The sequence below is a fragment of the Rhinolophus hipposideros genome (genome assembly GCF_964194185.1).
Source record: "Rhinolophus hipposideros genome assembly, chromosome: 18".
Lineage (NCBI taxonomy): Eukaryota > Metazoa > Chordata > Mammalia > Chiroptera > Rhinolophidae > Rhinolophus > Rhinolophus hipposideros.
In genome coordinates, this window is record NC_138064.1 from 18361186 (window position 1) to 18374207 (window position 13022).

A 13022-nucleotide genomic window follows, 5' to 3' on the forward strand; every position below is an offset into this window, starting at 1 on the left:
TTCATCCTAAACATCACCCAGGGTCCCTTTCGATCTGTGTTATTGAGTACGTATGTGGAATTCTCATACATTGATGGTGAGAGTGTAAAATGATACAACCATCATGTAAAGCACATTGGCAAATTCTAATAAAGTCAAACATACATTTGCCATATGACTTAGCCATTCATATTTACCCAAAAGAAAATATATGTTCACACAGAGATCAGACATGAATGTTCATAGCAGCTTTATTCATAATCGCACAAACTGGAAACAACCCAAATGTCCATCAACTGGTGAATAGATAAACACATTGTAATGTATGCATACAACAGAATACTAATTAGTGACAATAAGGAATGAACTATTGACACACTGTAGCTTGGAAGAATCCCAAAACCCCAATGTTCAAGGTAAGAAGACAACACAAATGAATGCATACATATGGCTTTACATCAACTCTAGGACAGACAAATTTAACCTAAAGTCACAGAAAGTACATCAGTGGTATGGGGGATTAACTCCATATCTTGATTGTGGTAGTGTTTTCACCAACTACACACTTAAATGGGTGCATTTTATTGCATGAAATTGTACCTGAATGTAGTTGATTTAAAATATACGTAGTAGGAGGTAAACATAACTGGTTCAGATGCAATACCACAGGTTCTCTGACAGACTGTTAATAAGTATATATATATTGTTACAATATTTTTGGAAAGCAGGTCATCAATAGATATTTTAATTATTCACCAAGTAATTCTATGTGTAGGAATCTATCCTGGGTAATTATCTGAAATAAGGGTAACTCTTTATGTGGAGGAATGTTTATAGCCTGCTATTTTATATCATAAAAAATTGAAAAGAAAAACACAAATACTACATGTCAGACAATTGGGAATGGCTAAGAATATTACGAAAAGAAGCCATGAGAGAGACACTTTTGGAGCTACATGAAACAGCATTTCCAAAGGATATTCAATAATATGATAAACGACTCATGTCAAAATATTAAAAAAAGAACTAAATAAAAATTATGCCTAACCCACCAACTTAACTCCATAAAATATGAATTATAAAAGAGACTAGAAAAAATATATAACAATTATTATTTCTGGGTGGTGATAGTGTAATTTTTTCTGTATTCTTTTCTGTATTTTCCAAATATTCTATAATTTATGAAAATTATGTTTATAATAAAAATACCATTACGAAAGAGCTAGTATTAAATCTTCAAATGTACCATGTGACTTTTAAGTAAGGATTTTGAGTCTGGTTTTATATTTCAAAAGAGTTCATTTATCATGGTGTAAGTTCTCTCCATAAAGAGGGGTCCCAAACAAAGAATAAGGGTTTTTCCACAGGAATTCTCAAGTAAAAACAGTTTAACATTTAACAAATGCAAACCAGCAACGTTAGGGGGCATGCGTGCTCCAGATGCTAAAGCGCAAAGCATAACACTTGCCTGAAAAGAGCTTTGAGATTTTCTGGCAATTCTGTTCGACCAGCATATCCAGGGTTCATTGTAATAAATATTCCAACTGTTGGCTTCAGTGTGATAGCTTCCCCAAGAAAAACAAATCTACCATAAGAAGAATGTTGATGAAATTAAATGTATTCGTTGAATATGAATGCACATTGACAAATGCAAACCACTGCCAAATGCAAACATTATTAGGAAGCTGTTTATTCTGTGTAATTTACTTTAAAATTCATAAGCATCCATATCTTGAATATGTTTTGAAGCATGTTTATTAAAAGTACACTCTCTTCCCCAAAGGAATTACTGATATGGGAAGTATTCTTTTATAGTTTAGAACAGCCATAGGAAGCAAGTTTCTAAAAATGAGGACTTCACTGCTTTAACAGTTAAGGAAAGGTGATGCCATTTTTGCCTTCAACATGGGTTGCAATTCCTTGAATGAGATACCGCACAGACAAAGATTGCCCAGGCTAAGAGGAGAAAGGGACTCCTTGTTCAGTCTTTATTTTGTCTATTTGCTCACCCTCCCACTCCCTGCCTTCCTTTCTCCCATCTAATAAAAAAGGGGATAATAATATCATCCACCTTGAAAGAGATTATGCATACAAATGGCTGAGAGTACAATGCCTAGCACATGGTAAATACTCAACAGATATTAGCTATGACTATTGCTAAGCAGTGAAAGATTTCCAGAAAGATTTGCAAGGGCCCAGCTAGGCTGCTGATGGCCAGGGCAACGCAATGGTAAAGGACTGTAGGAGGATAAGGAGAAAGAAACTTTCAAATGGGGTAAATGAGACAAAGGATAAAGCTTTTCCTTGTTGAGAAAGGGGAGGGCTGAAGCAGTTAAGGAGCTGGGCCTATATCACAGAAGAAGGAGGGAAAAGGGCCAGCCACAATTTTTTGGACTAAGAGCTTCTTAGGCACTAGATAATTAAGAGAAGGCTTTTGTATTGTCAGGGAAGAAAGGAGAAATCTTCATTACTAGAGTATCAGGCAGACAGACTGGGAGGGCTTTTTGGAGGAAGAGAGGTCATTGTGGTAGCTGGGTAACTGACTGCTCTTCCATTATACAGAGCAGGGATAACCGAAAGTCAAAGGTATGGACCTCAAGGAGGGAGAGCCAACTAGATGCGGGAAAGCTTCATGGTTTAGGCATGGTCCCATCTCTTAAATCCTTGAGTACAAACGGAATTTAATAAAACTCATGAAATCATGAAGGAGCCTCGCCGTCTCTCCATGGGCTAGAAGACGAAGAGGTACAAGTCACATACATGCAGACACGGAGCCAGAAGAGACTATCAGGAAGCATGGTTGGGAGTTTTCAGAATTCCTTGCATGGATCAGATGTCTAAACCTCCATAAGAAAGGATGGCCTCAAGTGACATCTGGGTTACATCAACTAATAAGATTTTGACTAAAAGCTAATTAAATATGTCTGGGAATGAACGAGGAAAGAACTTAACTTCTCTAACATGGCAGTAGAGTAGGGACAGGTAAGGCAGCAGCTATCCAGTCATAGGAAAATGGTATCCCAGAGCCGTGCGGTAGAAGGACTGGGAAGTGTCCTAGGAGGTGGAAATATGCATCCGTACCTATAATGCCGGCAACTTCTACAGTAGGTTCACAGTTTCAAGGGCCCAGATGATCTTTCCCTGATGGGGAGATTGTAATGTTCCTAGCTAAGTGAAATACCCTAATAACTAGGGGAATAAATGGGTATGCCAGATAAATAAGATTGCACATATATCAAAAATGTTACAAAGAAAACCACAAATGTGTACTACAATACTTACTTCTCAAAGTAAACCATCAAACCCTGTCGTGTTTTACCTTTTGCAGTGTGGTGTCATGTGGGAAAGTGGTCAGGTTCTGCATACATTTGCAAAGTTTTGGGCCCGAGTAACTGGAAGAATGTGAGGATGTAATGTACTGTGTTGGTGGAAAGACCAGGATTTAGATTTTGGATATATTAAATATGAAAGGCCTCTGAGACATCAAGTGGAGAGTTGAGATGACCCAACCGGCACTGTCTATATAAGTCTAGCTATTGGAGAAGGGAGGTTTGGGCAGCTGGTGGTCATGATACTGAAGGTCATGTGCTGGAGAAATCACCAAGGGAACAAGTATACACTGAGAAAGAAGACATCTAAAGATTGAAGACTGTGATATCTAAAATTAATGGGTCAGGAAATAATAATATATAAAAAATAGCTAACACTCATATGGTGCTTACGATATGTCCAAGTACTTTACATTTAGTCATAACAGTCATCTATAATATAGGTACTGTACTTTTCCCCATTGTAGAGATGAGAAGAAACTAGCAGAGGAACAGCCCTGAGGGAAGGAGAAAACGGGGAAGGTGTGGTGTCCTAGAACTCATGTGAAGAAACTGTGTCACACAGGATGGAGGGACCAATCGTGTCAGATGCTGCCAGAAGGTCCAAGACGATCAAGATTGAAGGTGGATCACCAGAGTTAGCGTTGTAGAGGGTGCTTATTTTTTAAGTTATTAAAATAATGTAATATACCTTTGCTGTAGTCAACACTTAAAAAGCACTAATAAAAAATAATTATTTTGAGATTCCTCAAAATAATTATTCAAAATTAACCAGTCTTTCTTATTTTATCCATTTCATAGGACAGGGAGAGGCAGCAGAGACTGTGAAGGTGAAGTTTCTTGGGCATTATCCCAGTTATTCCCTTTGTAACAATAGAGAAAAGTCACATGCTACTCACCTCGTTTTCTTGTTTCTGATGGCATCGTGTATCATTTTCACTTGTACTGCCACCACTGACAGAACTTCCACAGAAATTCGATTGAACTCATCAAAGCAGCCCCAAGCTCCTGTCTGCACCAATCCCTTATAGATATTTCCTATGGACTAAATGATGGAGGGAAGCATTATGTATTTAACAGAAGAGGGGTAAAAACTATTATTGCGAATCATTCCAAATCAGGAATGTGGTTAGAATTCATCACTGTATAACTAACTTACTTTGTAGTCCATTTGCTCTGAACAGTTGAATACATACACCATCATGCCAAGGGCACGCCCAAGATCTTTGGTGGTTTCAGTTTTCCCTGTGCCAGCTGGGCCAGCTGGAGCCCCACTCATGGTTAGATGAAGTGATTGAGTTAAAGTAATGTAACACCTTGAAGCAATAGAAAATGCAAATATTACAGTCTAAGTGAGATTCTAGAACACATTAAGGGCAATACATTTTTTTTTGAAGTTTAAGAAGTCAAGATCTAGAATATGGCTGTAGCACAAAAATCAAATACATACTTTTGATTTGTTTGTGGCAATAATATAGTCAGAATATTTTACATCGCATTTATTTTTAGGGTGGTTGTTTAACAATAATAGAGAAAAAAATGCATTACTTTATCTATTTAGTTGTCTCCTTTCCTTAGAGCTGTATATTTGAATACAAATAACACTTGATTCGCAATGCTATTGAATTGCCGATATTTCTAGGTAAATATACTATTACGGTACTATGGCAGATGACATCTCAAACTATTGTTTGTAAAACAAAAATAGAAGAGAAATCTTGGATTATGAATGAATTAAACATTGATTTCATTAAACTACTACTTAATGAATACATTGAGATGAGATAATGTAAATATAAACACATAGTCTGCAAATAAATTATACCTATTTCAAAGTATAAAGCAAGTATTCAAAGACAGAATTTATTATATTAAAACGTACTTTAGGAATTCATTTTGAACATGTTCCTACATGCATTTAAATTATGATAATACTTATTTTTGCAGGAACCTCTCCGCACTTCTTAGACTAAGAAAAATTATGCCAAGGCAGAACTTAATATTTGTAAAAGAATGAAAAAACAACAAATCACAAGTACCTTACATGGGGTTTCTGCTGAGTTAGAAATTATTTTGGTCTTAGTGCAGACAGTAGGTCTAGTGGAAAGACATATACATGGAGCTCAGAAGACCAGGGACTACTTTGCCAATAATCAGATGTTAATCTTATAAGCTTTTTTGATATCAACATGCCCCAGTTTTCACTTCCATAAAATGAGGGATATATTAAGAAAGGTAAATGCATTGAAAGATTCGAAGTATTATGTAGGTAGAAGCAATTACTTATAAAAATGGAAAGTGTTTCTATATTTTATGGCCATCGCATGTTTAAGTGCATCTTACAATGAAAATGGATTGGAAAGACCACTGGACTAGAAATTACAGCACTTTTTGTAGTGAAGATTATCCCCTAATAGGCTTTTCCTGAGGTTCCAAGGTTTGACTGGACATATGTTCACCTACCTGCTGCAGACTACATTTCCTACCTCCCTTCCAGCGACGAGTGACCAAGCTCTAACCAATGTGCCGTGTGCTGAAATGATGTCTGCAAATTCTAAGAAAACACCTCCTTTGAGATGTTTCCTCTCTCCCACTGGCTGAAACATGTGTGGAAGCCAAGTTTAGCATGTCAGACACTTGCCAGCCTTTACTGCTTGGGAACACTCCCCTCTGGACTATTACACAAGTAAGATATCAGCTTCTGTGTTTTTGAAGCCATCATATTTTGGGTCTCTCAGTAACAGCAGCGTAGCCTGCAGCCTCCTAGCCAATCCACCTGTGTCAGCTCAAGAATCTCAGTGACAAGCTGGTTGATGACCTAAGTTTCTAAATAGCCCACATCTTATGTAAGAAGGAGACGCTATCTGCCCTGCCTACCACACCAAAGAAAGATCAGCGGCCAATAAGATGTAGTGAAAATGTCTGAAAAGCATCACTAATGTGAACAATTAGTAAATAATCCAGAGAATGAAATGGAATAGAAATGTACACAAGGCAGCCATCTTATGTAACACACTATCAAAAGGAACATTCATTTTTCTTTCATCTTCCAAATAAACCACAGAATGATTTTTTAATTAAAAAGTTAATAAGCTATTAGTCCTCACATGTTGATAAACTTTAACGTGCCTCTACTCCTCTTCTCCTATACCCTGTGTCTCCCTCCCCCCTTCTCTATTAATGATGGCACACACACAGTAGATCTTAGCATCTGCATTTTTGACCATTCTGAAGTGATTTTGTCAAGCTACCAATTTTAGTCTCTCACACTGAAAGCAGTATATAAGTTAATTACAGAATTAAGATGGTGAACATTGACTTTAATTAAAGACAAGTTAAAGAGAACTGAATTAGAGAAACAATTATAAAAGCCATACCATTTATCAATGATGAAATCATGAGCAGATTAACATGTCAACAAGCACAAAGCTAGTGAGAGAATTTCGCCAACCTCACAGGACCACCGTCACAACCCAGGTTATAGACTTATATTTGAGACTGTCTATACTTTTCTTCCCAAGTAAATCATACACTATGGTGATACTGGATAATTGGCAACAGTCCTATGATCCTGAGGTGTAATTTCTCTTTCATGAATCTCAAGGATTAAGTGTGCTTCTTCTACCAAGTAATTCAGCAGAGGTAAGAATACTAACAGAGAATTTCATGTCAGTATGATGATATATCCTTAACTACACAATGTTCTGACCATGTATATATATATATATATATATATATATATATATACTTTGAGTCAAGCGGCAATGAACTTAGAGTAATGGTAACCCTTCGCCCTCTTGACATACTTGCGCTGCATTGGCTCTGGGTCTATCCCTTAAACGAGCCAAACTCCTTCTCATCTTAGAAACTTTGTGCTTGTCTTTGCCTGTAACTTTCTGCCCCAGGATGTTTGCACAGCTGGTTCCTTGTTATCATTTAGGTCTCAGCTCAAATATCCTCTCACTCGATCTATCATAGTAGACTCTCCTTTCAAGATACTGTCTAACATATCAACCTGTTTTATTTTTGTCATAGCAAAATTTACCACCTAAAATAAATTTCATTATTTGTTCATTGTTCCTCTTCATTCCACAATCAACTAGAAAGTAGCCTGTGTGAGAGCAGGCATCCTGCCTATTTCACTGGAACAGTACTTAGCAGGGTTCTCCACAAGTATCTATTAAATCATTTAATGCATCTACATTCACTCTTTTTTCTTCCTTTCACTTTATGTAATCCTTCAAAAATGAATGTCAACATAGACAATTCCTATTTTTACACTTCGAATAAAGAGATGCAGTGGGGGAGGTGGTTACAAATCTTGATATCAGGATGTTAGTCATGGATAACCAGAGAGAATAGATTTACATGCTGAGAATAGAGAGAATAGATCAAACATGCTGCCTTGAGCCATAGTAATCTGATCATGATTTCATGATTTGTATACTATATAGCATCTGTCATTCTGCTTCTCCAATTTGGTTCTATTTAACTTGTTTCTAACTAAAATCAACATTCACTATGTTACTTAATTCGTTCATTTACACACTGCTTTCATATGGTTTCCCACTTTGTTCACCATTTTCATTCCTTTCTTTTCAATGTCCCACATCTTTTCCCATGGCTTGTATTTTCCCATCTAATTCAACATTTGTACCTGTCTGTTAGAGGAGTGATCACTAGTCGAGGACTATTTCCTAAATATTCGTAGAAGTACTGGAACTGAGCATCACAAATATTAACAAAGCAGTGTTTCTGGGTGTCCTCCCACCGATGACGAAGTTGAGAGAGCCAAGCAAAAGCTTGGGGACTAATAACCTAAAAACATTAGATGATCATTACACATAGGACACAGGCAGTTTCGAGGCAACAAGCTTAATATACTAATCTAATCAACTCTATTGATTCACATTTTATTTCTAAAAATCTCAGAAAAGGGAAATCTCCTGCATGCTACTACAAATTTTAATTGCATATAAATGGCTGAATACTTAAGAAATAACATGTATAATTAAAGTCTTCATTTTTAAGAAGGCTTTTACTATAAAATAATATTAATTTGTTCAATCAATGCCTTTTCCCTTTTTATGAATCACATCAGGTGATTTGATCACGTTTGTAATATTATACTCATATCACCAAAATCAGATGAAAAAACACGCTCTCTTTGAAATGGCACATAATCCAAAATTTTTGAATGTCGGAAGTAAATTATATTTTCAACAAAGTCCATTCTAAAACCAGTCTGCTTTAGTACGGAGATTTCCCACTTTGTTTTTTATTAAATCAAATAATAGCATTTTTTTCATTGTTATTCTTTCCAGTCTTACTCAATCCTATCCATTCTTCTTCCAACTTGAAAAAAAATAAATACAATCTCTTTCAAGATGCATGTAACACTAGGATTTCTTGAGAATCACTTGAAGTTACCAAAATTATTGTCTACTAATTTGTCTGATGTCTACACAAGTCTCAACATTGCACTTCTCAGTGTATTAGATGATCAGGAATTAGACAAAGTTTCTTCTAGTACAAAGTAAAGGACATATTTTAAATCATAATTTATCCTACTACAAGCAAATAACCACTGATAAAACATAATAAAATATGTAAGAAGGTACAAAGTCACACTCAAAGAGTAGTTATCAGTGGTTCATTATCAAAATGAGAATACATGGTAAGGGGTTTTCCAAGGATCACTTTTGGATTAACAATTATAAAACATTTTTCATTAATGTTCCCAAACCTGGATCAAAAAGTATTTTTAGTTTATGGCTTACATGAAGAAGCATTTGCTTGCACTTAGTGGAGGAAATTAAAATTCACTTTGATTTTAATAACTTGAGAAAGAACTAGAAAAATAACAGAAAACATTTCACAATAGATACATGCATTCAAACTGTGAATTGTATTGTTGTAGTACCACCCCCCCAAAAAAAAACCAAAAGGGATTTGGAGGAAATAGATGATGGGCATGATACATGAATGCTGTTCAGTAGACAAGCATATCTGACATTTGTAAGTAGAAACATATTTTGAAAAGGGGGTGAGAAAATTCTCCTTTCACATTAAACACTGTCAGTATCTAAGGACATGTGGACTTTTTAAAGGGATAAGAAGCTAACTAATGCACTCAAAGGATTGGAAAATAACTTCTTTAAAGAAAGTTATTGGGGGTGGCCGGTTAGCTTAGTTAGTTAGAGCATGGTGCTAATAACACCAAGGTTACCGGTTTGACCCCCACACGGGCCACTGTGAGTTGTGTCCTCCTTAAAAAAAAAAGAAAGAAAGTAAATTATTTAGCCTTGAAAGGAAAAGACAAGGACTGACCAACATTTCCCTTTCTTCAAAAGGAAAATAATCAAAGACACATGGAGATGGTTTAAATGACACAAATCTTATTACTATTGGATGGGTTAGCCACAGAGATGATAACCACTGACTGATGGACTAAGAGGTTAGGTGTAGAGAGGCCAGAAGACAGAGACATAAACATGGCGACGTCTCGTGGTTCTTCCATCCTGGGTTAATTTTTGGATGATCTGAATTAGAGGCTCCTGAGTTGGCAAAACCTTTTGGTATATCACTTTAGATAACTCTCATAAGGATACTATTACTATGTCAGCTAATCGAAATCAAACTCACCCAAAGGAAGTTCAACTAACTTCTCAGGACGAATTAAAATATACAAACTTTAAAAACAAAACAGTGACTTTCTTAGAAGTACTCTTGATAATAAACACCAATTTTTATTAGACATGAGAGATATTCTTTTCTGGGCAGATTTTATAGATATATAAATCAGTCCCTTAAAAGATAAGATCATCATGTTTTATTTTTTTTATTTATTAAATTTATTGGGATGACATTGGTTAGTAAAATTATATAGGTTTCAAGAATACAATTCTATAATGCATCATCTATATATCACATGTGTGTTCCCCACCCAGAGTATGTTGTCCTTCCATCACCATATATTTGACCCCCTTTACCCTCTTCTACTACCCCCTTCCCCTCTTACCCTCTAGTAACCACCAAACTATTGTTTGTGTCTATGAGTTTTTGTTGGTCTTGCTCAGATAAACATCACTTTTAGGAAACAAACAATACAGGAAATCTCTACAAACTTGCCTTCTGAGAAATAAGTTTTGCCACCACATCTCTGGCATGGACATCTATGGTACAAATTGTCATGATCTTCTGCCGGTCTCCAGGTAGAAGTTCTCCCAGCAAAAGTGCAATCAATGTATTCAACTGAGAAATCTAGAAGGAATTTTTTTAAAGAAGGTAAGTGTTACAAATACAGAATCTGACAGTCTTGGTATTTGAAAAAAGCCCTTTAGCTTACAAAATAATTTCAAGTGTTATTTCAGCTGGCCTTCCAACAACCCTGGGGGTGGGAGATGGAGGGAGAGATGTCATTAAATAATTTAAATAATATAAATATTATTGCCTACTTTGAGCTAAGACTCAGAGAAGACAGGTGAACCTGTGAGTAATGACAAAGCCAGAGGTGGAAGCAAGGTTTCCTGGCTGCACTGAGCTGACTCTCCACCCTAATGAAGATCCAGTCTACAATCTGGTTGAAATAGAAATGACTATTTTAAAAGTTCAAATTGAGCTAACTTCTATAAAAGTGAAGGAAGAGGTAAATATCAAGTGCTTTATTGGTTTTGTTTTTTGGTTTTTGTTTGTTTTGGGGGGTTTTCTTGCATAGGAGAAAGTGATGATTACTGACAAGATATTTAAAATGCAGAACTGAAGACTATCCCACCTAATTCTTCTTATTCGCATCCCTATTCTTGTTTAGTTCCACCAATTTCTTAAATCAGTATTTTTCAAACTACTGGTCTTTTTTTCATAAAATAGAAAGAAATGGAATGACATGGAATAGAATGGAACAGAAAACATTGCATTACAGTAGTAAGGGTATATATTGTTTTATGAAACTTTATTTCAATTTCAGACTTTTGAGTGCACTATATATATATATATATATATATATATATATATATGATATAAAATATTTCTTATTATTAACTGTGGTCAGAAAAGTTTGAAAGATATTGTCTTAGGCGGTCATTTTGTTAGCATTCTTATTTACACGAAACAGTCCAGTCTTACTCAAGGCTTATTAGCAAAAAAACAAACAAACAAACAAAAACCTACAGGCTGTTTTATTCCAGCGTAGCATATTATACATCAATACTGCTCCCTTTTCCTTTTAGCTCTGCAAAGGGTAATTATAAACTGTTAGCTCCTGAGAGAGTTGCTAATAAGTGAATATGACATATCACCAGAGGCTCTCGAACATACTGTCAAAAACATGTTCCCTATGGTACTATTATCACATCCCAGAAAACACCAACCACTGCAGACTTCCCTGAGACTGCTGTGCAGCTGAACTGGAGAAGGTTACGTAACTCTAGTAAGAATGGAGAAAGCAGGCAAGGAGACGATAACCATTACATTAAATGAGAAAGTACAATGTGCCGGGCACTGACTAAACACACTGCCTATAGTCTCATTACTCTTCGCAACAATCTATTATCATTCTAATTTTGCAGATGAGGAAACTGAGTTACAGACAGTGACCACATTTGCCAATCCGGGGAAAGGGAATTCAAACCAGTCCGATTTCAGAGCCTGAGCTCTTACAGGTCACATCACATCGATTCCCTTGTACCAGCTTCCACAAGACCAACCCACCCACCACCTTCAAGTTGGAGAAACTGTGGCTGGACAAGAAGCATTCCAGATAGACTTAAAATCAAACACAATAGAAAGCTGGTTCAAAAGAATGAAAAACATGTAATGTAGGCATTCAGAATATACAACAGCCTTATAAGCATTAATCTACTATTAATATCTTCCACCTATAAGATGTAGTTACATTGTAACAAAAGCCAAGGCAATCATTATGTCATGTATGCCATGTTCAAGGCGCACCATCCCCATGATGGCCAGGTCTGTGTCTATCTTGTTCAGTGCATTATCCCCAGAGCACTGAGGAGTGAGCTGTCCAACAGGAGGTGCTCAAGAAAGAGAATCTACACATGCTACACGTGGATTTCCCACAGAGGGCCAGCTTGCTTTGTGGAATGACGGTGAGCTCACCATCAAGGAGGGTGTCAGCCAGACAAAGCAACGGACTCAAGGTCAGAAAGAAGAGCTGATTCCTGGTATGCAGTGATGACTGATCCTCAATTTTGTCCTGACCCAGCTCTGGTGGCATATGGTACAAAGAAAAAGGCCATATACCTGAACTTGAAGAGCTACGTCCCTAAATACTATAGGTTTAAATAAGACAACACAGGAAGCACATTTTCCTTGCAGCAGCAGAAGCAATGTGACTGCAGAAGCAAGGTTCACCGGCATCAGGCATGGCTCATCTCCCAATCTAGGGACACTGAAGCCATGCTGGAAAGCCGGTGGAAGGAACCCCTCGGTAGAAATGTGGAGTTTGTAGTCCTCCGTTCAGCAAATCAAAGTGAACATACAACATAACAAACTGCTATAGTACTTTGAGAGTCAGCTACCAAAACTCTCAATCCCTTTCCAACTGGACATAATGCAGAAATAATGTTCTTTTTGTTTTAAAACAATAGCAACAATGATCTCTAATCCTGAAATCCACCAATGTTTCAACTTCGGCAATGTGGTAAACAATGGGTTTTCCTTGCTATCAGCTAGAGTAAAGGGAACTGCCAAAGA

General features: G+C 36.6%; 1 protein-coding gene across 1 annotated transcript in view; it reads right to left on the minus strand.

Moving 5' to 3' along the window:
• The window catches only part of DNAH11 (dynein axonemal heavy chain 11), a 287853-nt gene that overhangs the window by 180420 nt on the left and 94411 nt on the right, over positions 1 to 13022 (minus strand). The window contains exons 30-34 of the mRNA XM_081079668.1: positions 10432 to 10571; positions 7966 to 8118; positions 4468 to 4624; positions 4208 to 4353; positions 1448 to 1564 (exon numbers count right to left, since the gene is read on the minus strand). Coding sequence (XP_080935794.1) covers positions 1448 to 1564; positions 4208 to 4353; positions 4468 to 4624; positions 7966 to 8118; positions 10432 to 10571 — 713 coding nt within the window. The remainder of the gene's footprint in view (positions 1 to 1447; positions 1565 to 4207; positions 4354 to 4467; positions 4625 to 7965; positions 8119 to 10431; positions 10572 to 13022) is intronic.